Genomic DNA, 26,486 nt, shown 5'->3' on the forward strand with positions numbered 1-26,486 from the left:
CTAGTGCTGGCTTATTTGCCAGACAATTTTAATTTCTTTCACCGAGTTTAGGAAACTGTCGCAAGCCGAGCAACCTCCCTTTGTGTTAGCCAACCTTAGCAGAGCTAACCCAGCCTGAGGAAACAAAATGGCAGGCAAACTAAAAACTGGTATTAACGTTGAGCTACCTAATTCCACGTTTACCCCGAGCAATTCATTTACCATCAATAAACAAGAATAAATCTCACCTTTTTCGGTTTAAATCCCAAACAGCTCTGCTGAACCTGTTAAAAACGAAGGGAGTCAGTTAAACACCTCCAAGACCATGATTACATGACAGAAAATGTGGTAACGCCCCTGTGAGAACATGGGATATTCTTTCCTAACTACTGTCATCTTTCTAAATCTCCATTTACAGTAAATAAATGCTGTCTATAAGTCAAGATCTTATGTGTTTTGACAGCTCGTTTTTGCTCATGTTGCGTGAATTTACCTGTAGTTTATGCTTGGGATTTGTTTTTTAGCCGTGCTTATTCCGCTCTCTCCTAACTTGAATATCCCATGGAACGCCAAAAGGGACACAACCCGTAGAAACTCGGACAGTGTGTATATTTAGGCTGCTACTGTTGACTGTTCAGAAAGACACAAAACACAAGAACCGGATAAGGCACTGTATTTACCAAACCATTGAAATTTCAAATGGTGGTGCCTTGACTTTGATCCACCTTTTCCCTAATGAACTCTGACCAAACCTGCCTGCTTCTACAAAATGTCACCCTCCTACAGATTTTGCACTTGCCTGTGATGTGATATCTTCTGACACACTTTACTGGTTTTATTTCCAAAAATGCAAAATAAATGAGTCATTTAAACAAACCAGGTTAAAGTACTTAGTGAAGTGTCCTTTCTTTGCTCTCATCCACATGAAAGAAAACACATTGACTTTTTGTTAGTTCCCTTGGGTCCCAGTGAAGTGTTGAAAAAATTCAGGCATCAATATTCAGCTCGAAAAAATACGAGCCTTCAAATTCAGGTCTTAACATCCGGGCTATTACAGAAAGAGCAATGGATTGCCGATGTCTCGGCCCCGTGTCGCAGTGCACTTTAAAGTGTGTATCCTGCTCCCTGTGTAGTTTACTCCGAGGGGAATCACTTGCCGATTGGAACGCGGCTCTTGTAATGAACCTACAGGAGAAACGACTCTGAGGAAGAGCGCAGGGATTTCGGGCTGTGAAGACAATGGACCAGGGGCGTCGCTAGGGCTAACCATCATCAATAAGGCTCGAGCCACGAATGATTTTAATCTATAATTTCTTAGTTTATTTTCGTTTTGATTGCTGCTCTGTTCTTAAGGATCTTCTTATGATCTTGTACTGCCTTATTGTATTTGTGTTTTTTGCAAAAAACAAATCGATTCATCTTCCATCGGATAGTAATGCCTGTGCATGTGGCCTTGATGGATTTTTGACAGTGGTTTAACACACTACCTCCGTGGGTGTAATTTCTCATGTGTGTGTGTAACAGAGGTGTTACATACAATACTTTTAAATTACGCACGAGTAAATTAAAATTACACACAAATGTTCTGAATTACGTACGATTATTTTTGATAGTGATTTTATTCCGTACAAATGTATGTTGTGTCACGTAGGAGGCCCACTGTCTTTGATTCTGAAAACTCCTGACATAAAGGACCCTTTTTAATATTATTCCATACCCAAGACGTACAAAAGCCTTAAATTAAATAAGCCTAAAGATAGATCTAAATAAAATATAAACTGTTAAAGTGCTAAGACATTACAGTCTGAACATGATGGCTTTCTATTATTCAGCTAATGCAGTATTTAAGTTAAAATACATACATGTATTTAGGTGTTAGGTGAACAATGGGCCAGAACAGACTCCATCATTCAGCTGTTCTGTCTATTGATAAAGGAATTCTCAGCACTATAAATACTAGTATGGTAATTGACCATTTTGCTCAAGTCAAATCTTGGAGATACTCTCTGATGATTCCATCCTTAAAGAAATAGGATAGAAAAGTCACCAAGAGCATGAAGTAGACAAGATACAAGCAGCAAGACAGATGAGAGAATGAGAGTAAGAGAAGAGAAGAGAAGAGAGGCTGTAAAAAAAAAGAAACAGAATAATTCATACAGTAGTGGCAGCATAAATGAGAAATGAAATAAGAGGTGCAGGTATAATATAGTAAAAATGTAAAATAATAATAATAATGAATCTACACAGCACTGCTTCACACACAAGCTGTAAAAGAGATAATATTGCATGTGTAAGAGAGAAAATGTAATGAATTTAATGAACCTTTTACTAGCAAGGCGGGTAAAATGATAGGAGGAGTCAGAAAAAAGTTTGAATAGAATTTTATAAAGTTGCATACTGTTTGTGTTAATTTGTGTTTATTATTAAACATTCTTTAAATCCTAAATCCGCCCCTGCGATGAACCAAAGGGTAAGTTAAATTAGTTTTATTAATTAACAGGGCAGTATGAGTTATTTTATTTTATTTTCGGCACAGTGGTAGTCAATGAGCAAAATTACGTTCTTTTTTTTAAGACTAATATTAGATTAAAATAACTCATACTGCCCTGTTAATTAAGAAAAACTAATTCAATTTACCCCCTGGTCCATTGTCTTCACAGCCCGAAATCCCTGCAATCTTCCTCAGAGTCGTTTCTCCTGTAGGTTCATTACAAGAGCCGCGTTCCAATCGGCAAGTGATTCCCCTCGGAGTAAACTACACAGGGAGCAGGATGCACACTTTAAAGTGCACTGCGACACGGGCCCGAGACATCGGCAATCCATTGCTCTTTCTGTAATAGCCCGGATGTTAAGACCTGAATTTTTCGACCTGAATTTGAAGGCTCGTATTTTGTCGACCTGAATTTGTGAGGTTGAAAAATAATGAAGATTGTATTTTTTTTTGTAAATGCTGTAAGGATTTTTTTTTTCATTCAGATCAAATTTCAAACTTCTTTTTTGTGACAAGTTTTTATTCAGTTCATGTGATTCAATATGCTATTTTGCTTTCAGGATATTTTGGCACTATTATACTTCCATACATTCCCATGTTGGCAACTGAGACAAATGTACACTAATTGAGCACTTTATTAGGAAAATTACATATATAAACACTGGGCAGGGCCTTCCTTTGCTTTCGTAACATTGATCCTGAATACCTAAAACATTCCTTTGAGATTCTGGTCAATGTTGACAGGATGCATCGCTCAATTCCTGCAGATTTTTTTTTTTCACTTTTAAGCTGCGAATCTCCCGTTCTACCACATCCCAAAAGTGCTCTACTGGATTCAGATCTGGTGGCTGGGAAGAGCAGTGAACCGATTTGGGATGACTTTTGCTTTGTGACATGGTGCATTATAAAGCTGGAAGTAGCCATTAGAGGATGAGTAAATTGTAGCCATTAAGGAATGTACACGGTCAGCAACAATTCTCAAACCAACTGTGGCATTCAAGCAATGACTGGCAGTAATGAGTCCAAATTGTGTCAAAAAACATTCCCCACACCATTTCACCACAAGGCAGGTTGGGTCCATGGATTCATGCCGAATTCTGATCCTATCATTCATGTGCCAAGCAAAATCAAGCTTCATCAGACCAGGCTACATTTTTCCAGTCTTCAACTCTCTTAAACTAAAGTTTTTTTTATGCCCCTCATATATTAGACTACCATAAGAATTTCTGTCAATCAGGCATAGCTGTGTCAGCACAGTGGACATTGTAATATTTAAAATAAAGTGTCAATTAAGGTTTAAATGTCTGAACTGTTATACATTTTTTGCAAAATCTTTAAAAAATATGCAGGAACAGATCTTAGAGACTCTACAAGAAATCTCTAAAATGAAAAAAGTCCACAACATTAAAACACAACTGGAAAGATTAGCAATAAACAAGTCACACCATAAGAGTAATGTCAAAATAAAAATTTATTGCAAACAGATTTTGTATTGTAGATTTTGTTTGTTTGTGTGTGTGGTGCAGTATTTGTTCTATTGGTATAACTTAAGGTTAGATTAAGGCACAAAAATATCAGTAGTCATAAATAGTACATAAAATGTAGTCAGAAAGCCATGCTTGAAAGAGTTCTTTTGCAAAGATCTTCCAAAGACTTGGTAGCATCTATAAGGCAATGATCAAAATCCCAACACCCATTTAGATTTCTTTTGGTCTGATTTGCAATTGAGTTAGATCTTAGATGCACTGTAAGACAAACCTTCACTGACCACCAGGGCCAAATACGTTGTGTGGCCAAAATATGTTAATTACTGAGTACAGGTGTTTGAGCCACACCCAGTGATAACCCCATATTTTTGGAGTCTATATTTTTAATGCCCATGGTTTTTGACTGGGATGTCCAACAAGGTCATATAGCTTTTAATGGTCATATACTTTCTTACAATCCACAAATCCTGCACTCTCAATTAATTTAGATTTCCATACATCAATAAACAACAGTGAAATGCAATGACATTCTTCCATTGTAATATGAATTTTTATGCACATAAGAAAAGCAGGAATTTGTGTGGGATTTTGTTCATTTGTTTAAATCCAACATCTAGAAATACACCTAATTCCTAGTTTAAAATGAAAATAAAAATCAAACCCATTCCTAAGTTGACCTTTTGCAGGACTACACCATCAGTATTCACTTATACTTGTGCAGTCAATACTGGGAAAAGAGCTAACACTAAATTTGGTGATCACCAAAATAATACTAAGTAACTTAAAACACACTTGTATTTTCTAGGTTTAAAAATGAGTCATTATAGTTCAGAATTGTATGAATGCTTAACATCCTTAAGGACAAGACTATTACAGCATAAGAAAATCTTGATCACAGTGCAAATTAGTATGTAATCTATGAAAATCAGGAAAACAACTTTCCTGAAAGGCACAAGCAAAGTAGAGATCACTGCTGAGATTGTGAACATCGATGGACATCACTTCTATAAGATTTCCTTGGTCTTATCAACACAGTTTGGCATCAGTCAGAAAGATGGTTCTTTGGTCCTAGAGAAAAAAATAGGACAAAGTATAATATGTGATACAAGAGGTTCTTACAATAAAAAAAAGCCATAGCTAGAGTAAACTATACTACAGTAGAGTTACTTTATCCTCCCTGGCAGCTTAAACCACTTTGGCCATTTTCCTCTGACCTCTTATCTTATCGGCATGGTGTTTCCACAATGTCATACAATCAGTGCTTTTTTTGCACCATTGTAAATAAACTCAAGAAATTCCAAGAGAGTTTGTGAAATATTCAAACCAGCCCTTATGGTTAGCAACAACCATGCTATGGTTAAAGTCACAGAGATCAATAATTTTTTTATTTTAATTGTGATTATCTTATTGTATTATCTGAAGCTCTTGGATAATTTTTTTGACACCACATGGTCAGCTTTTTAGATAACAGTACATACAGAAACACCTTGCCTTACGTCGTTAATTCACGATTTAATTCAAGTCATCATGTAAATTGTCATATGTAAGTCATCATGTAAATAATACAAAATATGATTTTATACATCAAATGTATTTTATATATTTTAACATTTATCTTATGTGATTTTTGCACTTTTTATTTTATATTTCGTATTTATATATTTTTTATTCTTACAGGTTTTTAATATTTTTTGCCGATTGCAAATTTTATTATTATGATTATTAGATTTTATTTTTCCCCTATTATAATTAATAAAAACTGCAGTTGAAAATAATTAGTCACAGTGACATAAGTGTGGGACATAAGGGATATCTGCAGATACATGTGTACAGGGGTTATATAGTGGACATATGTTTATGTACATTTGTTTCAGTGCTCTCATTTTCTTATTGGGAATAAAGTAAAGCACTGATTTTCCACTACCTTTGGCCGTTCTCTGTATGTATCTGTCTATTCCTCTGACCAAAAACCTAACTATGTAATCTATCTACAGCTCTTTTTCGTGTGTAAAATCCTTTTAGACCTACAACAAAAATATTCAGCAGCTAACATTGGTGATCAATTCAATCATAGATATGTAATTTCATAGTTGGTCTAGGTTAAAGCATTTTTAGCAACAATTCTGGCATCAATAAACTCTACAGGTTAGTGGTTAACCCTACAATTAAACATTATTGTTCTGCTCCTTTCATGTATTTATATTTGGCAAATATGTTTCATGAATTGGTATGGTAATAATACAAATCTGTTACTGTGACTGTGTGAATAAATGAAGACAACAGCCTTCATTTTCCAGGTGAAATCAGATAAATGTTAAGTGACTTACCTAGAAGAACTGCAGCATACATACAACCACACCTATAATTATTACACTGGGCTTCACACAGGTGCCTGCAAATAATACACAGTTACTCAAATTAAAATAAGTCCAGTCTCTTTGTTAACAAAAGATTGAATATCAAAGCATATAGCTAAAAATTCCTTTTTACAATTAAGGTAACATATCTGTCGATCATTTAGCTTTGACAGTACTGGTTTCAGGAAAGTTTCACTTACTGGCTGATGGTGGAGCTGTGGTGGGCGGATTTGGAATTCGATCAGCTAGAAGAAAAAGGAGCACAACATAAATACTATGGCACAGAATATGCCTGTCTGCATCATGCACATGCCTTTCCAACTGGATTCTTTTAACTGTATATTCATACAGACTGTAAAGGATGTAGAGTACATGATGGGAAGTAAATATGTTAGGTCAGCTTCTGCTTCCACAGGGAGCTCAGATTCCCATTGATAATCACAAAAAAAAAAAAATTAATAATCACATTATTCGGACCACAGACTAATCCTCTAATTAACATGTCAGAATCTCAAATTGATAAAACACTGATTCATCTTACCGATGCACTCAGGAGGAGGTGGATTCCATCCGTTTTCTTCACAAACCATCTGATCAGTTCCATTCATTATGAAGCCTTTATTACACTGGTACCGGACAAAGTTTTTATATCCATAGGGTGGTGGTTTTCCTTCAACTCTAACTGCATTTTTTATGTTAGGTGTCTCACACTCTACAACTGGGAAAGAAATGAAGCTTGAATTATAAAAAATACTGAATAACAGGTTTCATGGAAAATATTGCTTTTTAACCGAGAACAAAAATCTCCAGCAGAACTCACATAAACACCGAGGAGGAGGAGGATGGAAGGTTCCATTATCAGAACATATTACTGTTGATTCTCCAATAAGAGTGTAATCTCTATTACAAGAGTACGTGACTGCTTGATCATAGTTATAAACCTCATCTACGGGCTCAAACGTTCCATTGTGTATACTGGGAGGTGGTTCACATTTCACCACTAAAAAGAAAACAATTTGTTTATATATGCTGTTAGTAAGATTTTTTCTTTACAGTTTTATAACACAACAGAAAATCTTTCGTTACCTTCACACACAGGGTCTCTCCCATCCCATCCATCCTCACGACAATTTCTAGTCTTTACTCCTACAAGCGAATATCTACAAATAGACAATTGACAAGCTTTAAATATGCATGTTTATAATATGTAGTCATTCGCATGACAAGCGATCTTATTCCACACAAAAAATAAAGGTCAGAATGACTTTACCCTGGATTACATTGTGCGATGGCGGTTGCACCAAACAGAATTCCATCTGGAAAAGTATACTTCCCATTGGGGAAATCAGCAAGAGGTCCACATGTCTTTTCTAAAAGTTTACAAATACAAACAATTCATACATGGTCATGCTACAGAAAATAAATTCCTTTCACAATATATTGTAAACTAATTACATAGCTACATCTGTTAAATGGAACAACAGTAACTATTGATATCTGCTACCAGATATATATGTATCTACATATACATACACACATTTTTTTCACCTCAAGTTTAGGTTTAAGCAATTAGTGTCTTAATATTTTATTTTACTCATAAGGTATGCATTTGTAATTCCAAAACCAGAACAAAGAAGCTATAATAATAATAATAATAATAATAATAATAATAATAATAATAATAATAATTCTAAACACAAAAGAAGGAAATTCAGGTAAACAAACATTCTGAAAGAAAACTTGAGAAGCTGTGAAGAATAAAAAAATGTCTATAAGGAGAATTACTTTTGCAACTAAGCTCCAGTTTGGTCCACTCAGTTCCCACACAGGTGATAGTCGTGGAAGCTGATGGATCCACAGGCTGATAACCAGTAGAACACCTGAACGTTACAGTAGAACCATTTAGGAATGTCTGCTGGTCCAAGTCATTGACCATAACCATGTTATCCCCAACAACAGGTCTCTCACATTGTGCTGAGAAAGTAAAACAGAATATATAGCGTGTATAGTAAAACTGAATATAGCATTAACACTGATTAAAAAGATTGGAAAAAACTCTAAATGGCCATTTCACAATATACCAAAGGGAAATGGATCATTTCTACAACTTGTTACTACCTTAATACAGACAGAAATATAATGTGTTTAATGAAAATACTCATGGGATGCAAACCCATTTGTTCAAAGCAAACATTGGTGAGACTACTGTAAAGTCATTGGACTCTTAGATCAGTGGGAATATACTTTCCCAAAATAGATTTACTCATTTGAGACACTTTTATCCAAAGTGAAGTACTGTGGAGAAGATAAGGGCTAAGGACCCCACCCAAGAACCTTCACATGAACCCTGTTTGATGGATTTTATATCTTTTATCATCATTCTCTTACAGTTTAGCCCTCTTACAAGTCAAAGATAGAACGCTAAGTCTAAAGGCTTGTAGTGATATTAGATGTGAGCTGTATGGTGTAATGGAAAAATGAAGGTTTTTAATTATTCTGTGTGTGATTTGTATGCTCAGGTGTGTGTCTGTGTGTACATGACTGTCTGAGTGGGTCACTCGCAGGTCATGCAGAAATATCTTACCTGCGGTTAGAGCAAACCAGACAATGTCTGGCGAATGTTGAGAAAAAGGGGAACTAAGTCAATTTTAGTTAAGAAAAGTGAAAAACAATTCCTTATATGGGATGTAGTAAGTAAAAAAAAAAAAAGAATAAAGCATGAAGAAGGATGTTATAAGAGAGCACGCGAGAAAGGGGAAGTACCTCTCTCCGTGTTCATTTCTGAATGTGCATGTGACAGATGTCTCTCTTCAGAGAATAAAATTTTGCTATTGCCTTGCACACGACTCCTCTGTTATTTTATCTGTTGTATTGTATTTATTTTATAACTGATTTAAGACGGATTTCCACCACAATGGACGTTAATAATCACGTCATTCGGACCACAGACTAACCCTCTCATTGACAAGTCAGAATCTCAAATTGATAAAACACTGATTCATCTTACCGATGCACTCAGGAGGAGGTGGATTCCATCCGTTTTCTTCACAAACCATCTGATCAGTTCCATTCATTATGAAGCCTTTATTACACTGGTACCGGACAAAGTTTTTATATCCGTAGGGTGGTGGTTTTCCTTCAACTCTAACTGCATTTTTTATGTTAGGTGTCTCACACTCTACAACTGGGAAAGAAATGAAGCTTGAATTATAAAAAATACTGAATAACAGGTTTCATGGAAAATATTGCTTTTTAACCGAGAACAAAAATCTCCAGCAGAACTCACATAAACACCGAGGAGGAGGAGGATGGAAGGTTCCATTATCAGAACATATTACTGTTGATTCTCCAATAAGAGTGTAATCTCTATTACAAGAGTACGTGACTGCTTGATCATAGTTATAAACCTCATCTACGGGCTCAAACGTTCCATTGTGTATACTGGGAGGTGGTTCACATTTCACCACTAAAAAGAAAACAATTTGTTTAAACATGTAGTTAGTAAGATTTTTTCTTTACAGTTTTATAACACAACAGAAAATCTTTCGTTACCTTCACACACAGGGTCTCTCCCATCCCATCCATCCTCACGACAATTTCTAATCTTTACTCCTACAAGAAAATATCTACAAATAGACAATTGACACGCTTTAAATACGCATGTTTACAATATGTAGTCATTCGCATGACAGCAATCTTATTCCACACAAAAAATAAAGGTCAAAATGACTTTACCCTGGATTACATTGTGCGATGGCGGTTGCACCGAACAGAATTCCATCTGGAAAAGTATACTTCCCATTGGGGAAATCAGCAAGAGGTCCACATGTCTTTTCTAAAAGTGTACAAAAATTGCAAGACTGAACACAACAATTTTTACATGGCCATGCTGCAGATGTTAGACATCTGTTAGATGTAGTTAGAATCTCTACTTCAAGACATATAATCATTAGTTCAATTATTGATATCTGCCACCATTTATATGTATCACCTGAATTTTAGGTTTAAGCCATTGGTGTTATTTTACTCATAAGATGCATTCGTAATTTCATTTCAATATATAATAAATTAATTAGATATTTAAATAATAATAAAACAATAATATTAATTATCAATAAAATGATATTAGTTATTATTATTATTATTATTATTATTATTATTATTATTATTATTATTATTATTAATAATAATAATAATAATAATAATTATTATTATTATTATTTAAGCAATTAGTATTTTAATATTTTATTTTACTCATAAGGTATGCATTTGTAATTCCAAAACCAGAACAAAGAAGCTATCATAATAATAATAATAATAATAATAATAATAATAATAATAATAACTCTAAACAAAAAAGAAGGAAATTCAGGTAAACAAACATTCTGAAAGAAAACTTGAGAAGCTGTGAAGAATAAAAAAGTCTGTCAGCAGAATTACTTTTGCAAGTAAGCTCCAGTTTGGTCCACTCGGTTCCCACACAGGTGATAGTCTTTGAAGCTGATGGATCCACAGACTGATAACCAGTAGAACATTTGAACGTTACAGTAGAACCATTTAGGAATGTCTGCTGGTCCTCGATCATAACCCTGTTATCCCCAACAAGAGGCCTCTCACATTGTGCTGAGAAGGTAAAACAGAATATATAGTGTGTATAGTAAACCTGAATATAGCATTAATACTGATAAGAAAATGTGTTATATACCAATGCTTCCATTCCAGAATTTAAAAGAGACACATATGAAGTGTGTTTTATAAAAAATACTCATTGGATGCAAAAGCTATTGTGGAATTCATTTGTGAAAGCCAAACACTGGTGAGATGGTCATTGGGATCTTACATCAGAGGGAACATATTTTCTGGAATACATTTACATTTACTCATTTAGAAGACATTTTTATCCAAAGTGAAGTACTGGTGAGAAGAAAAAGATTGATAGAGTAAATAATCTGGCTCATTCATATTCATTACCCCCCACAATTACATTTCAGGATATGTCTGAAAATATCGGCCCAAATGGAGATCAACTGGACATGATGGACGTGACACTCTGTGTGTAACCACCTGATGAGTAAGGTGCCGATAGGGCTATATAAATCTACGCTTACATTGAAATGGGAACCAGCCTTGCTTCTTCACACAATTACGTGTACTCTTTTTGGATGCTATTGTATTCGGTTCCATGTAAATCTAGGATTTACCGAACTAGCAATTTGATTTGAATTTAGAAGAGCAATCAAGCATAAATAAGCAAATGTGTATATAAAAAGACTACTTAACACAAACAGTGCATTGCAAGTTATACACACTGTTAGTCAAATTGTATTAAATTAGATAGCTATGTAAGCATAGACACAACTTAGACCCATCTACAAACACAAAAATGATTGTTGGTCATAACAACAAATAAATATAATCACTAAGAAAGGCAGCTTGCCTTTGTAAACTTATTCCTCCTTTATTTCGGATGGACCAGAAAAGGGTAGTGAACAAAGTCGACACCTCCACAATGGCAAAGTTTGCGCATTGCAAGAGATTGTGAGTCATACACGTTCATCTGACGTCAGACATTTGTAATATTCTATTGAGTAAATAAAATCAAATTCCACTGCAATGTTCTCATAAATAAAAAGCCAGTCTAAGGCTGATATTGCAACTAAAAGAGAAGTAACACCCTATTAAACTCATGAGAGAAGAATTTTGAATGACCAGTTGTTCGGTCTGGGGAGTGTACATATATTATACACGGATCAGGCATAACATTATGACCTGTGACAGGTGACATGAATAACACTGATTCATGGCACCTGTTAGTGGGTGGGATATATTAGACAGCAACTGAACATTTTGTCCTCAAAGTCGATGTGTTAGAAGCAGGAAAAATGGGCAAGTGTAAGGATTTGAGCGAGTTTGACGAAGGGCCAAATTGTGATGGCTAGACAACTGGATCAGAGCACCTCTAAAACTGCAGCTCTTGTGGGGTGTTCCCGGTCTGCAGTGGTCAGTATCTATCAAAAGTGGTCCAAGGAACAACAGTTCAACAGTGGTGAACCGGTGACAGGGTCATGGCCAGTCAAAGCTCACTGATGCACGTGGGGAGCGACGGCTCTCCCGTGTGATCCGATCCAACAGACGAGCTACTGCTCAAATTGCTGAAGAAGTTAATGCTGGTTCTGATAGAAAGCTGACAGAATAAACAGTGCATGACGGGTCAGGGCTGTTTTGGCAGCAAAAGGGGGACCAACAAAATATTAGGCAGTTGGTCATAATATTATGCCTGGTCAGTGTATATTGGTAATATCTGTTGTATAAACCTACAACCTAAAGCGCTGTCTATAAACCGAAAGCGAGCTGAAAGGAAATAGAAAAATAGAAAAATAGAAAACAAAAGTGAAGAAGGGACACCAATTACTAAATTATTTCAAAAGGGGACCTAATTGTGGAAAAATGGTAGATCTCACCTTGGATTTCTGCAACCTTCATGAGACAAGTAAGGAAGATGATCAGCCTGTACCACGGCGTCTCGCGCATCTTGTCGTTTTAAACGCCTAAATAAATATAATAATAATAATAATAATAATAATAATAATAAAAGAAGAAGAAGAAGAAAACCCAGTTCAGCTCTTCCAAAAGCAAACCCGTTTTTAACACTTACAGCAATATAGGTTTATCCCGGCTAGGTGTTTACTATTAAACGTATGAGCTCAGGTTTAGTTAACTCTCAGGTTTATAATTTAACTACCTGCAAGTGAAGAAGCACAAGCTATATAGAGAGATCAGCTACTTAACTAGCACGGATTCCCTAAAAAACAGTTTTTCCTGAACTGAAATAACCAGGTATAAATAAAAAAAAGGGACGTTATTTATATAGAGATATACATATACACACAGTATATTCTCACGAAAGCTTTATTTAGAAAGCTCTTAACGTCAGGTACATATGTGACAAAGACACTGTGAGGGCGGAAAAAACAGCCGAGTTATAAAACCAGGGGTAAAGAGAGATTTGTTCAGAAAGTTACACAGGTTACACAGGTGCAGCACTAATACAATAATACAGGTGCATTTCCGTAACGCTAGCTCATTTAGCTATCGGGAAACAACATGCTCTGTGACTTACCTTTTTCCTTTATTCCCGACAACTCAGGTGAACTGTTATACAGTTTAGTCAGAAGGCAGGTAATGTAGTGAAAGCCGTACCCGAGTCAGGAGGAAGGCAGTATTGTCGTGGCCTCTTAATCATCACAGGTTTCGTTACTGCCCCAACAATGACGCTGTGGGTGGAGATAAGAGTCTCGGTCATAAATTTTTTATGGTGTTAATAAACCCATGCCAACCTTTTACCTTGCCTTTGTTTTTTTGTTTTGTTTTGTTAGATTCTTGGTAGAAAATGTAAAGCTTGCATACGTTTCTCATCCTTTCTCAGCTCTCCATCTGTGTCCATCAAATGAAAGCCATGAAACACCTGATATGTTTCTGTGGGAAGACACGAGACACTGTACTACGAGGCGATAATGAGATGTTTAAAGTAAAAGTCCACCCTAAAACTGGTCATAGTGAAATTTTTCATGATCCTGGTGCAGGTTGGTGTTGTGTTTCCATTGTTCCTGTGAGAAGTTAGTGGTCTGTGACGTCCTGACCTCACACTGTTAATAGGGAAACACGTTACGAACATTACGGACAAAGGTCAGTTTTTGCTGTTAGACCACAGCTATGGCTTTCACAAACTATCTCATTCAGGGGAACTGTGATAGGATGCCACCTGTGCAACAAATCCAGTCGTGAAATTTCCTCGCTCCTAAATATTCCACAGTCAACTGTCAGCTGTATTATAAGAACGTGGAAGTGTTTGGGAACGACAGCAACTCAGCCACGAAGTGGTAGGCCACGTAAACTGACGGAGCGGGGTCAGCGGATGCTGAGGCGCATAGTGCGAAGAAGTCGCCAACTTTCTGCAGAGTCAACCGCTACAGACCTCCAAACTTCATGTGGCCTTCAGATTAGCTCAAGAACAGTGCGCAGAGAGCTTCATGGAATGGGTTTCCATGGCCGAGCAGCTGCATCCAAGCCATACATCACCAAGTGCAATGCAAAGCGTCGGATGCAGTGGTGTAAAGCACGCTGCCACTGGACTCTAGAGCAGTGGAGACGCGTTCTCTGGAGTGACGAATCGCGCTTCTCCATCTGGCAATCTGATGGACGAGTCTGGGTTTGGCGGTTGCCAGGAGAACGGTACTTGTCTGACTGCATTGTGCCAAGTGTAAAGTTTGGTGGAGGGGGGATTATGGTGTGGGGTTGTTTTTCAGGAGCTGGGCTTGGCCCCTTAGTTCCAGTGAAAGGAACTCTGAATGCTTCAGCATACCAAGACATTTTGGACAATTCCATGCTCCCAACTTTGTGGGAACAGTTTGGAGCTGGCCCCTTCCACTTCCAACATGACTGTGCACCAGTGCACAAAGCAAGGTCCATAAAGACATGGATGACAGAGTCTGGTGTGGATGAACTTGACTGGCCTGCACAGAGTCCTGACCTCAACCCGATAGAACACCTTTGGGATGAATTAGAGCGGAGACTGAGAGCCAGACCTTCTCGTCCAACATCAGTGTGTGACCTCACAAATGCGCTTCTGGAAGAATGGTCAAAAATTCCCAAAAACACACTCCTAAACCTTGTGGACAGCCTTCCCAGAAGAGTTGAAGCTGTTATAGCTGCAAAGGGTGGACCGACGTCATATTGAACCCTATGGATTAGGAATGGGATGTCACTTAAGTTCATATGCGAGTCAAGGCAGGTGAGCGAATACTTTTGGCAATATAGTGTATAAATACTCTCGTAGGAGAGTTATGAAGTAAGTTGTGTGTGATAAAGTGAAGAGGAAGTTTACACAATGTTTAAATATCCCAGCAATGCTGCCGAACTTTACTGAGTCACACAATTGACACCTTGTGTCAATGCTGTGATGAGAAGAGTGCCACCCAATGCTCTATGGCACTATGAGTGGTAAAGGATGCCTGAGAAATTAAACAGAGCAACCTCTTGGTGGCCTAAATGGACAAAATAATAATAATAATAATAATATTAATAATAATAAGAAGAAGAAGAAGAAGAAGAAAAAGAAAACCTGTTTTTGACACATACAGCAGCATAGGTTTACCTCGGCTAGTATTACGGGTTTACTATTAAACATATGAGCTCAGGTTTGGATAACTCTCAGGTTTATAATTTAACTTTGACTTTTAGTTTTCCTAAACTGAATTAACCAAGTATAAAAAAGGGACGTTATATACAGTATTCTCATGGCAACTTCACTTAGAAAGCTCTTAATGTCAGGTACATACTGTATGTGACAAAGAAACTGTGAGTGGAAAAGTAACTGAGTTATATAACCAGGAGTAAAGAGAAATTTGTCTGTGTTTAATAATGTGGCCTTTAGATAGTCTTGGAGGAGGTTTTTCCATAAAAAAATAAAAATAAAAAATGAGCATCGACCAGCTCATGTTTGATTACTTAAATACTTATATCTTTTACCTTACTGGAATTTGACTTTTGAATAATTTGACATTAGTCGGGTTATGTTATTCATCAAAAATGTTTTATTATAGGAGCTTCTGACACAAAGAAACAACATGAAGCCTATAATGCTGTACTTCTCACAGGGATGAACAGCCTAATTGTCATTAACAGTTCTGTCTTAATTAGAGCATTTCTTGTTCAAAGCATGCCTTATACATAGACTGTTAATTTAATAATAATGTTTACAGTGGCATACGAGTGCCTTGTTCTTTTCATTCCCGTGACCTTTTGAGCCATTTCCAAATTCTCTGGAACCGTGTCCACACCCTGCATGACCGATAAGTATGAAGTGTATGGCATTTATAAGTGTTTTATAATACTACTAAAAAATACTATCAAGACAGGAACTAGACTGATTTTTTCCGAGGATTACACCAGTATCCTTCTTTTATTTATTCATTGTTTTATATTTATTTTTGACATTTTATTGTTTACACAGTCACGGCCAGTGAATAATTTCCACTACACTGTTGTGTGAAAGGTGTAACAGGAAATAACCCAATGAATAAAGGCCTTTTTTTTGTTGCGAAACAACACACTTTTTTTCTTTCATCCAAAGAACTAGCATTCTAGTGTTTTGCTTTAATGTAAAGTATATTCTAGTGTTAATATATTCTTCTGTTAATAATTAGGCAATCTACTGCTGATAGTTGTACAGCTCATGGGGTGAAATGAGTCCTTTAAAGGTACATGTGCTTATTTAGAGTGATCAGAGGACATTATAGAAGGAAAGGCTGTTGTCATTTGGGTGTGTTGTAACTTCCTGTTTAACCATTGTTACGCAATAGAGTGCAGTCTTGATGAAATAACTTTCTTTAAACCAAGCCTACATAGTATTAGTAACATCACAGCATTTTTAAGCAGTTTGAAGCAGTTCCTCTACAATGCACTCAACCTCTACACTAATATATCATTTAAATATATTTTTACTTGTAAAAATGTTCTACTCAACAATGTTCAGTCACTTAATGTAAACGTTGCTATTTTGGTTAAGTTAAAATGTTACATTTAGGACGTTTAAGGTTAATTATTCATGCCTAGCAGTACAGTCAAAGCTATAACATAAATGTGTAAAAATATATATTTATATAGGACCAACACTGACTATGAATACGACTGGAGGAGTTTTATTACTTTTCTCATTGTTTCACATTTCTCTATTTTAAGCCTGTTCTGAATTGAAATATCTGAATTTCTGAAGTGATGGGATGACAATACAACAGTTTGCTGGAGAAAAGTTTGCATTAACCTTTATGAATGTCTAAATACTAAATATTCTACTTTGCTATGTGCCATATACTGCTTTCTTCGAGTTCAACAGGCACGAGGCTTATTCCCACTACTTTTAGGCAGATTTTCCTTCTGTGTTCTTGTAATTTTATGCTTCAACTTTTTGTATAAAAATTCTCAAATAATGCATCATATTTTTTTAAATCCGGAAAGCATACAGAATACATATGTTTACACTGAGCTATTATTATTATTACTATTAACATTATTTATATAGTTATGTAATAGATTTTTCCAATATATATGCATAAGTATGCTCTACAATTTGGACATCAGATTTAATACCTGGTAAACAGCCAATTTTTGCATTTTTAAGAAACAGCCATATTCCATGTACTCTACAACAAGATGAAATGCATATCCATCATTTCACCCAGACATAAATATGGCTGTTTACATTTGTAGTGTGAACACTGGTGCATTTGCCCAAAACCTTTCTCAGACATAAGTACTGCTACATTAAGACTTGTATAAAAAAAGAAACTCCACCATACAAACAAGAACTAGGTTATAAAAAATTAGGTTACACTCAGGCAGATTAGACAACGCATTTATACCCGGAGATTAAATCTAATCTAAAAATGAAAATGATCATGCCCCCTAGTGTCACAACAGAGACACTGCATCGTTTTAAAAATGTTAATTCAGAAAACTATTGTGATATACATACAATACTTGCACACCTATACACACACACACACACACACACACACACACACACACTGATCAGCCATAACATTATGAGTGCTGACAGGTGAAGTGAATAACACTGATCATCTTCTCATGGCACCTGCTAGTGGGCGGGATATATTAGGCAGCAAGTGAACATTTTGTCCTCAAGTTCATGTGTTAAAAGCAGGAAAAATGGGCAAGCGTAAGGTTTTGAGTGAGTTTGTGACTAAATAACTGAATCAGACCATCTCCAAAACTGCAGTTCTTGTTGAGTGTTCCTGGTCTGCAGTGGTCAGTATCTATCAAAAGTGCTCCAAGGAAGGAACAGTGGTGAAACTCCAATAGGGTCATGGGCGGCCAAGGCTCAATGACGCAGGTGTGGAGAGAAGGTTGGCCCATGTGGTCCGATCCAACAGATGAGCTACTGTTGCACAAATGGGAAGAAGGCAAGCCAGTGGAGGCAGTGTCATGCTTTGGGCAATGTTCTTAGGTTCTGCCATCCATTTGGATTTTACATTGACATGCACCACCTACCTACGCATTGTTGCAGACCATGTACACCCTTTCATGGAAACGATGGATGTTGATGGATAATGGGCTGTGCCACAAAGCACACACACACACAGACACACACATACACACACACACATACACACACACACACACACACACACACACATTTTATATATATATATATATATATATATATATATATATATATATATATATATATATATGTGTGTGTGTGTGTGTGTGTGTGTGTGTGTGTGTGTGTATTTTTCTCACTGTGTATTTATTGTCAAATCTGATCTGAGTCTGCTCTTCACTGATTGTTTGAGACTGATTCCATTTTCACCATTTATATGGACATAGATTAAGTAAAACCCCAAGCAGCATCTTTTGAGCAGATTCTATCAAAGTTTTCTTCTATTTGTGCAAGTTTAACCTATTAACCTGCTTTTAATTCTTTACTGTTAATTTAACAGTCTAATATGTCGGATACCTTTCAGTTCATTTATATGAACTATTGTTGTACCTGTAATGTGCATATTCATTTTGGTATTAAAATTTGAGAAAATATTACTTTGGCTACTTTTTAGGTATGCTTAAGACTTAAGACTTTAGACTCTTTAGAACAGGGATATCCAATCTTATCCGCAAAGGGCCGGTGTGGGTGCAGGTTTTCATTCCAACCAAGTAGAAGCTACACCTGATTCCAACTGGCTAATCAACTGATCTTGGCTTTCAGTAGACTCAGGTGTGGCTTCTACTCGGTTGGAATGAAAACCCATACCCACAGCGGCCCTTTGCAGATAAGATTGGACACCCCTGCTTTAGAACAATTGGCATGATCCATGTCAAGTGGCATATAAAATATGGAAATATGCTCTTTATAATAAGCAGTATATGTTCTGGGCTCCATCACCTCAGTGCTCCAGTGCAGGGGTGATTCTAGGATTTTCATGTAAAGAGGGCTCAGCCCCAATGTAAAAAAAAAATAATTTAAATAAATAAATAAATAAATAAATAAATAAAATAAACGTTTGACTAACAGGGTAGGATGGTAAACTTATTGCAGCTTTCCACTGTATTGCATAGATGTGTATAATATTTGAGTACTGAACAAGCCAAATACGAGTCTCCTGATCTCACACACACACACACACACACAAACACACACACACACACTTATCCCCTGATCCTCGCTCTACAACACCACGGTCTGCAGATTGAAGAACGTGCTGAAAGACGGGGAAGAGCCGAAAGTCTGCCACCGTTTACATATGAAATTTAAAGGGGACTGAGGAGATCACCAATTTTGTGTACAGTTTTTGGAGAATCGCAGAATTTTAATGGGGGGCTGAGTAGAAATATTAGGGGGGCTAAGCCCCCCTAAAAATGGCCTAGCGACGACCATGGCTCCAGGTGAGAGGTTTTCTGACTGACTAAGATGAATCAAATACAAACTGAAATAGAAAAAATTCCAGAAATCATTGAAGTTAAAATAATGCATGCATTTCAAGAATCAAGCCACGCTGAATGAAAGGGTGAAAGTGTAAGGCACGAAACAGTCACAAAAAATAATTGTTTATAGTTTATTGTAATGCAAAGTAGTTGCTAACAGCTGATATTTTTTATTTACAGCTCAGTCTATGAACTTACACAAACTTGATTAAACATTCTATAATACTTTAATGCAACTATAACACAGAACAGGCAAATATTGATTTTTTTTGCAATTAACTTTTGTGGCAGTTTGATTAACAATTATGTGATTTGTAAAAACAGAGAATATAGCAGAATTGGTCCAAAAAGTAAGCAAATGTGTTTTTCATAGCAAACTAAGGTTATTCAGTAATCTAAAGCATGTTTAGACACTTGTCCAACTACTGACCAAATTACATCTCCAAATGTTTAAATTAGCTGGATCACTCCTTGCTTTCAGATGAAGTTTCAGCTGTTGGAGGCAGGCTGGAGGACATATTGACCTGGTTCTCAATAGGCTTTATGTCTGGAACTGAAAAGCAAAAAATGAAATGAAAACTGAAACTAATGATTCATGAGCCAACTAATGAGCCATGCTGTATATTAAAGAGAAGCATGAACAGAAACGTAAAATGCTGCTTGTTCCAAACCATATCATACAACTAATATCAGTCTGCCAATGGATCATGGGTTCATTAACTACTTGGAACAAATGTATGGATTTTTGCATTTAGACAGTTGAGACCATGACTATGACCTATTAATAATTTGGGTGATTTGTAGTGTAATTGTTGTTCCATTCTGTAGCCTTCGGTACACTCGTACTGAACAAAGTCTGCATATTTGTAGGGTGGTTCTTTTCCTTCGGTTTTATAAACATTTTCAACTATAGGTTCATCACGGCTGATTATAGTAAAAAATATTATTAATAATATAAATAAAGATACTGTAAAAAAAAGTGCAGACAAAAATATGTGACCAAAAGGCTGATATTAACTGTAGGACTAAACAACAGAAAAACAACTTTATTTCAAACTAATTTCAAACAACTTTATTTCAAATTTAAAAAAAACAAAAGATGTGATTATTTAAAGAAAAATATGATTTCTAAACAAAAATACCAATATATCAATAATCATATTTAAAACTGATAGTGCTGATAGTGATAGGAGCTGATAATGGACTTTAGCACAAAGCAGGAGAGGAATTACCAGCCCCTGACTATCAACGGGACCCCAGTGGAGAGAGTGGACAGTTTCCGATACCTAGGTGTTCACATCACGCAGGACCTGTCATGGTCTTGTCACGTTAACACCCTGGTGAAGCGTCTCTACCATCTTAGACGCCTAAAGAACTTTAAATTGCCCTCAAACGTGCTAAAGACATTCTACACCTGCACCATTGAGAGCATCCTGACGGGCAGCATCACAGCCTGGTTTGGAAACAGCACCAAGCAGGACAGGCAAGCTCTCCAGAGGGTGGTGCGGTCAGCTGAGTGTACCACCCGCACCGAGCTTCCTGACCTGGAGACTATATACAGTAAGCGGTGCTGGACCAAGGCCAGGAAGATAATGATGACCTCAGCCATCCTAAAAATGGACTCTTCTCTCTGTTGTGGTCAGGGAAACGTTTCCGTTACTTGATGGCAAACACAGAGACAATGAGGAGGAGCTTCTTCCTGCAGGCTATTCGGGCCCTCAGCCAGAACACCTAGAACCTGGACTTCTGGACTTCCCCCACACATGACATTCTACCTCAGCTGATTGTCGCACACACAATAACTGCACTACTTTTCATACTCTGCACTACACACACAATAACCACACTCACTGTACATCTTTGTGTGCATACTGTACCGTCACTTTACTATTGTATTATACACACACATTATATATATATATGCATATCCGATAACTATTGGATTTTCATAATTTATCATGTCTTAATTTCTACTATGTTAGTTTTTATTCTTCCTATTTTTCTGTAAATATTGTATCTATATCCCTATATTTTCCATGTCTATTTCACACTTTTAAATTTATTCTTCTTCTTTCTTCAAATGTAGGACAGTCTTTAAAAGAATTTCACTACATTCGTATATGATAAATAAAATATGAATTTGGGTTTGAATTGGAACTGATTAAAAAAGAAGTTTAACAAATATTTTATAAAAAATAATTTAAAAAAAAACCCCTAAATGTCAAAATTTTTATTTAAAGCATTTAGTTTAAAATGTTAAAAAAAAAATTAATGTAAACAAAATGACAAACAGCGCTTAGAATTTCAATGATCAAAACACTCAGTTAACCTGTTGTAATGAGGCACCCCGCAATTCCCCCTCCTGCCTGCCGGAGGGAACCCTCGCCAGAAATTTCAAGCCTCCTGGTTCACCTCTGGGTTTTGGACATTTAAATCACGCTCACGCCATTGCAAGACGTGAAGTATTGTTACATTTATCTGCAATTTCGGCCTGTTCTACTGATTTCCATTGTGTTTTTACCCGTTTCTGTTTATTTTCAGACTTATTTGCTATACTGCTTTGACTTCCTTGTTACCAAACTCTCTGCCTGTTTGTTGCCCCTACAAATCTTGCTTGCTGTTTTGGACTGCCTGCTTTATTTTCTGTTAATAAACATGACACACATGGATCCGATAACTAGCGCGTCCAGAGGGCCTTTGAACACCTCAAGCACAGCTTCATGACCACATACCATCATCCCGACCCCAGTCTCCCCTTCATTGTGGAGGTCGAAGTGTCCTGTTGTGGCATGAGAGCTGTGATTTCTCAACAACATGGCAACCTGGGTAATTTGTTCCCGTGCACCTTCTTCTCCAGAAAACTGACACAAGCCAAAGCTAATTAAACATGGGCAACTGCAAACTACTTTCCATCAAAAAGGCACTCAAAAAAATGCCAAGCATGCTGGGCACTGTTCTTTACCCGGGTTCAATTTCACTACTGTTACCTATTGGCCATGATCCAAGAATGGTGAATGCCCTCTCACGGCAATGTGACCCAAAATATGGACCCAGCACCCATTTTACCCTCCTACGTTGTCATAGCCCTCATATGCTGGGACATCATGGAGAAAATCCAGTGTGCCCAGAGCAGCAAAATGCATTAAACTCATTGTCTGCCTGTTCTACTGTTTGCCACTGTGTTTTTACTTGTTTCTGTTGTTTGGATTTTTCGTGTTTTGGATTGTGTATTTTTGGACTTCTTTGCTACGCTGATTCATCTTCCTGGTTGCCAAACTCTCTGTCTATTTGTAGTGACTAGGAAACTTGCTGAACTGTCTGCCTTATTTTCTTTTAATAAATACGCCACACATGGGTCCTACAACTACCGCATCTGTACTTCCAACAACATCCAAATTATAACCTAAATATTACTTGGGGCCTAATTTTTATGTTAACATGTAATTCTACATAACTTACACAAACACAGAGGAGGATGTGGAAAGGTTCCGTTGTCAGAACAGGCTATTGTTGATTCTCCAACAAGAGTGTAATCGTTATCACAAGAGAATGTGACTGTGTGACCATAATCATAGACCTCGTCCATAGGTACAAACATTCCATTCTGTATACTGGGAGGTGGTTTACATTTCACCGCTAAAAATAACATGAAAATAAATTACGTTTCTTCAAAAAACAAATTGTCACTTACAACTGAACAAAAAGTTACCATAAATTCATTACCTTCACACACTGGGTCTCTGCCATCCCAGCCATCATCCTGACAAGTTCTAGTTTTCTCTCCAACAACCATATACCTACAAACAGAGACGGTATGTAAAACGGGATGAACAAAAACAAGTTTTGTGCATTTGAATGAATATGTTTAAACAAAGACTAAATAAAGAGAAAACAAACCACAGCTTTACTAACCCTTTGTTACATTGTGCAGTGGCTGTTGCACCAAACTTAATTCCATCTGGAGTTAAATACTTTCCATTGGCCAACTCACCCAGACTTCCACAGGACTTTACTAAACATATATATATATATTCATGTCTTAATGTTCATCCCTTGCACCATTAACAGTTCAAAAATAAACAATTAAACCCCCACCAACACCACATTACATTGGCACTGAAGTTGTAGTTCAGTCCACTGTTTTCCTGTGCAGGTGATTGACCTGGAACTTCCAGCCTGCACAGGCAGGTAACCAGTGGAACATTTGTATGTTAGTGTAGTTCCCTCAGGGTAAGTAGCTTGGCCTGAATCTTCAGTAAGAATCCTGTTTTCTCCAACAGAGGGTGCATCACATTGTGCTGAGAAAATAACAAATAAATGTAATATCAGGAAAAATATTAGCACAGTTGAAAATCAGTATATAAATATGAAATTAGTAACTCCATATTGCAATGGTGTATGAGTGTATCTAGTGAGATAGAAATAATTGCAAAAAAAAGAAGAATTATTCATAGTTTCTATCCTAAAGTTCAGACAGAAATATTAATGACAAAAGGGCTCCAATAAATACTTAAAAAAATATAATAAAACAAATCAAATCTGCAATAAACAAAACATTTAGTTAACCAGTATTATTATATAAAATTACAAATACAGTCGAAACACAGCATCAGTTATAATAAGTACTTTTTAAGAATTACTTCCAACATCCAAATTAGAACCTAAATATTACTTGGGGCCTAATTTATATGTTTACATGTAATTCTGCATAACTCATTTAAACACCGAGGAGGAGGAGGAAAGGTTCCGTTGTCAGGACAGACCATTTCTGATTCTCCAACAAGAGTGTAATCTTTATAACAAGAGTATGTGACTGCCTCATCATAATCATAAACATCCTTCAAGGGCTCAAACATTCCATTCTGTATATCGGAAGGTGTTTGACATTTCGCCACTGAAAAGCAAAACAAGAACATAAGTTGCTTCAAGGCCCGACAAGGCATGGACTCCACTAGATTCCTGAAGGTGTGCTGTGGTATCTGGCACTAAAATGTTAGCAGCAGATCCTTTATATCCTGTAAGTTGCGAGGTGGGGTCTCCATGGATCGGACTTGTTCAGCACCAGCTCAGTTGGATTGAGATCTGGGGAATTTGGAGTCCAAGTCAACACTTCAAACACGTTGTTGTGCTCATCTGAAACATTTTTGTTTTGTGGCATGCCGCATTATCCTGCTGAAAGAGGCCACAGCCATCAGGGAATACCGTTTCCATGAAAGGGTGTACATGGTCTGCAACAGTGCTTGAGTAGGTGGTATGTGTCAAAGTAACATCCACATGGATGGCAGATCCCAAGGTTTCCCAGCAGAACATTGCCCAAAGCATGACACTGCCTCCAGCTGCTTGCCTTCTTCCCATAGTGCATTCTGGTGCCAGGTGTTCCCCAGGTAAGTGATGCACACTCACCCGGACCATTTTTGATAGGTACTGACCACTGCAGATCGGGAACATCCCCACAGGAGCTGCAGTTCTGGAGATGCTCTGATCCAGTCGTCTAGCCATCACAATTTGGCCGCTTCGTCAAACTCACTCAAATCCGTACACTTGCCCATTTTTCGTGCTTCTAACCTATCCTACCTACTAAGAGGTGCCATGATGAGGAGATAATCAGTGTTATTCACTTCACCTGTCAGTGCTCATAATGTTATGCTTGATCAGTATGGTATAATTTATTTGTTATATATTAACAAATATTAATTATTAGTAAGAGGACATGGACCGCACTCATCTTCTTTCAGCTCAGGAAATCAGACCCTTCCATTTTGTAGTCTGTATTACACTGGTAGTGAGCAAAGCAGTTATATTTATAAGTTGGCAATTTTCTTTCAATTTTAACTACATTTAGGATTTCAGGTCCCTCACAAGTCTCAAATGTATAAAAATAATGACAAAAGCATAACCTTGTGCATGTTTGCACTAAAAATAAAATTTAGAATTAACACAATCATGATGATCAAGAATAAAAATATAAAAGCAGGATTTTTGTTCTTATTTTTAATTAAATATCAGATTTTTTCATTTAGACAGAACAATAAGTGAAAGATTTAAATGGATTTTTATGGACATCTTTCACATGCAATTAATATTTAATATTAATATTACAAATTACATTTACTTTTATCTATTTAGCAGAAACTTTTAATAGGGCTTCCATACAAGATCATCTAACATATTAAAAAGTGTTTCAACTGAAACATCTAGCAACTAAAATATTTTTTGAACTGGATTTCAGCATAACTCAAAATGCAAGATATTAGCCATACTGCACAGCCAAATAAGGTCAAACTGATGATGACTGAACAAAAACAAAAATCAAGAAACAATATAAACATCCTTGTATTAAACATTAATAGAATCACAACTGAAAACATTATTGGGATTTTTCTCAAGGACTTACCCTGACACTCAGGAGAAGGTTGAAATGTTCCATGTTCTGTACATGATATTGTTGCAGAGGCTTTAATTCTATATCCTTCAGTACATGTGTATGTGACTGTGTCTTCATACTCATATATCTCCTCCTGAGGGTAGAATTGTCCATTGCTTATACCACGAGGTGGAAAACAGGTCACAACTGAGGAAGAAAGAGTGAAAATTGTACATACAGTGCTGTGAAAAGGTTTTTGCCCCTTCCTATTTTTTTTAATTTCTTGCATATTTGTCACATTATAAAAG

At 36.7% G+C, this 26,486-nt stretch overlaps 2 protein-coding genes and 1 long non-coding RNA gene across 8 annotated transcripts in view; all 3 read right to left on the reverse strand.

Annotated features, from left to right (window-relative positions):
* The window catches only part of LOC131366250 (sushi, von Willebrand factor type A, EGF and pentraxin domain-containing protein 1-like), a 61,216-nt gene that overhangs the window by 13,180 nt on the left and 21,550 nt on the right, over window positions 1–26,486 (reverse strand). For 4 of the 6 annotated variants that reach the window (XM_058410541.1, XM_058410540.1, XM_058410538.1 and 1 more), the window contains 4 exons: window positions 26,209–26,385; window positions 23,924–24,112; window positions 23,727–23,826; window positions 23,538–23,611 (listed from right to left, as the gene is read on the reverse strand). In XM_058410541.1, coding sequence (XP_058266524.1) covers window positions 23,538–23,611; window positions 23,727–23,826; window positions 23,924–24,112; window positions 26,209–26,385 — 540 coding nt within the window. Of the gene's footprint in view, window positions 1–19,931; window positions 20,368–23,273; window positions 23,451–23,537; window positions 23,612–23,726; window positions 23,827–23,923; window positions 24,113–26,208; window positions 26,386–26,486 lie in introns of those variants that run through there. The other 2 variants (XM_058410542.1, XM_058410543.1) reach the window with 2 other exon arrangements.
* Window positions 222–1,184, reverse strand: LOC131366283 (uncharacterized). The gene is made up of 3 exons (XR_009206784.1): window positions 857–1,184; window positions 473–609; window positions 222–263 (listed from the first exon to the last, which is right to left on the reverse strand). It is a non-coding gene; the product is annotated as an uncharacterized LOC131366283 (long non-coding RNA).
* LOC131366261 (complement receptor type 2-like) lies at window positions 3,924–13,588 on the reverse strand. Its single transcript, XM_058410577.1, has 15 exons — window positions 13,435–13,588; window positions 12,776–12,862; window positions 10,755–10,937; window positions 10,050–10,149; window positions 9,867–9,940; window positions 9,601–9,780; window positions 9,322–9,498; window positions 8,100–8,288; window positions 7,585–7,684; window positions 7,401–7,474; window positions 7,135–7,314; window positions 6,856–7,032; window positions 6,515–6,559; window positions 6,285–6,349; window positions 3,924–5,025 (listed from the first exon to the last, which is right to left on the reverse strand). The coding sequence occupies exons 2-14, from the start codon at window positions 12,843–12,845 to the stop codon at window positions 6,285–6,287; spliced, it is 1,614 nt and encodes a 537-aa protein (XP_058266560.1). The 5' UTR covers window positions 12,846–12,862; window positions 13,435–13,588; the 3' UTR covers window positions 3,924–5,025.

This window comes from Hemibagrus wyckioides, linkage group LG15 (assembly GCF_019097595.1).
Source record: "Hemibagrus wyckioides isolate EC202008001 linkage group LG15, SWU_Hwy_1.0, whole genome shotgun sequence".
In the NCBI taxonomy this organism is placed as follows: Eukaryota; Metazoa; Chordata; class Actinopteri; order Siluriformes; family Bagridae; genus Hemibagrus; species Hemibagrus wyckioides.

Excerpts from the sequence above, each read along its gene's own strand:
- LOC131366261 (XM_058410577.1), bottom strand. The coding sequence starts at position 12,845 with ATGCGCGAGACGCCGTGGTACAGGCTGATCATCTTCCTTACTTGTCTC. Across the intron at positions 7,475-7,584 it reads ATCGCACAATGTAATCCAGG|ATATTCGCTTGTAGGAGTAA; the intron begins GTAAAGTCATTC and ends GTCTATTTGTAG. Across the intron at positions 7,315-7,400 it reads GAGAGACCCTGTGTGTGAAG|TGGTGAAATGTGAACCACCT; the intron begins GTAACGAAAGAT and ends TTTTCTTTTTAG.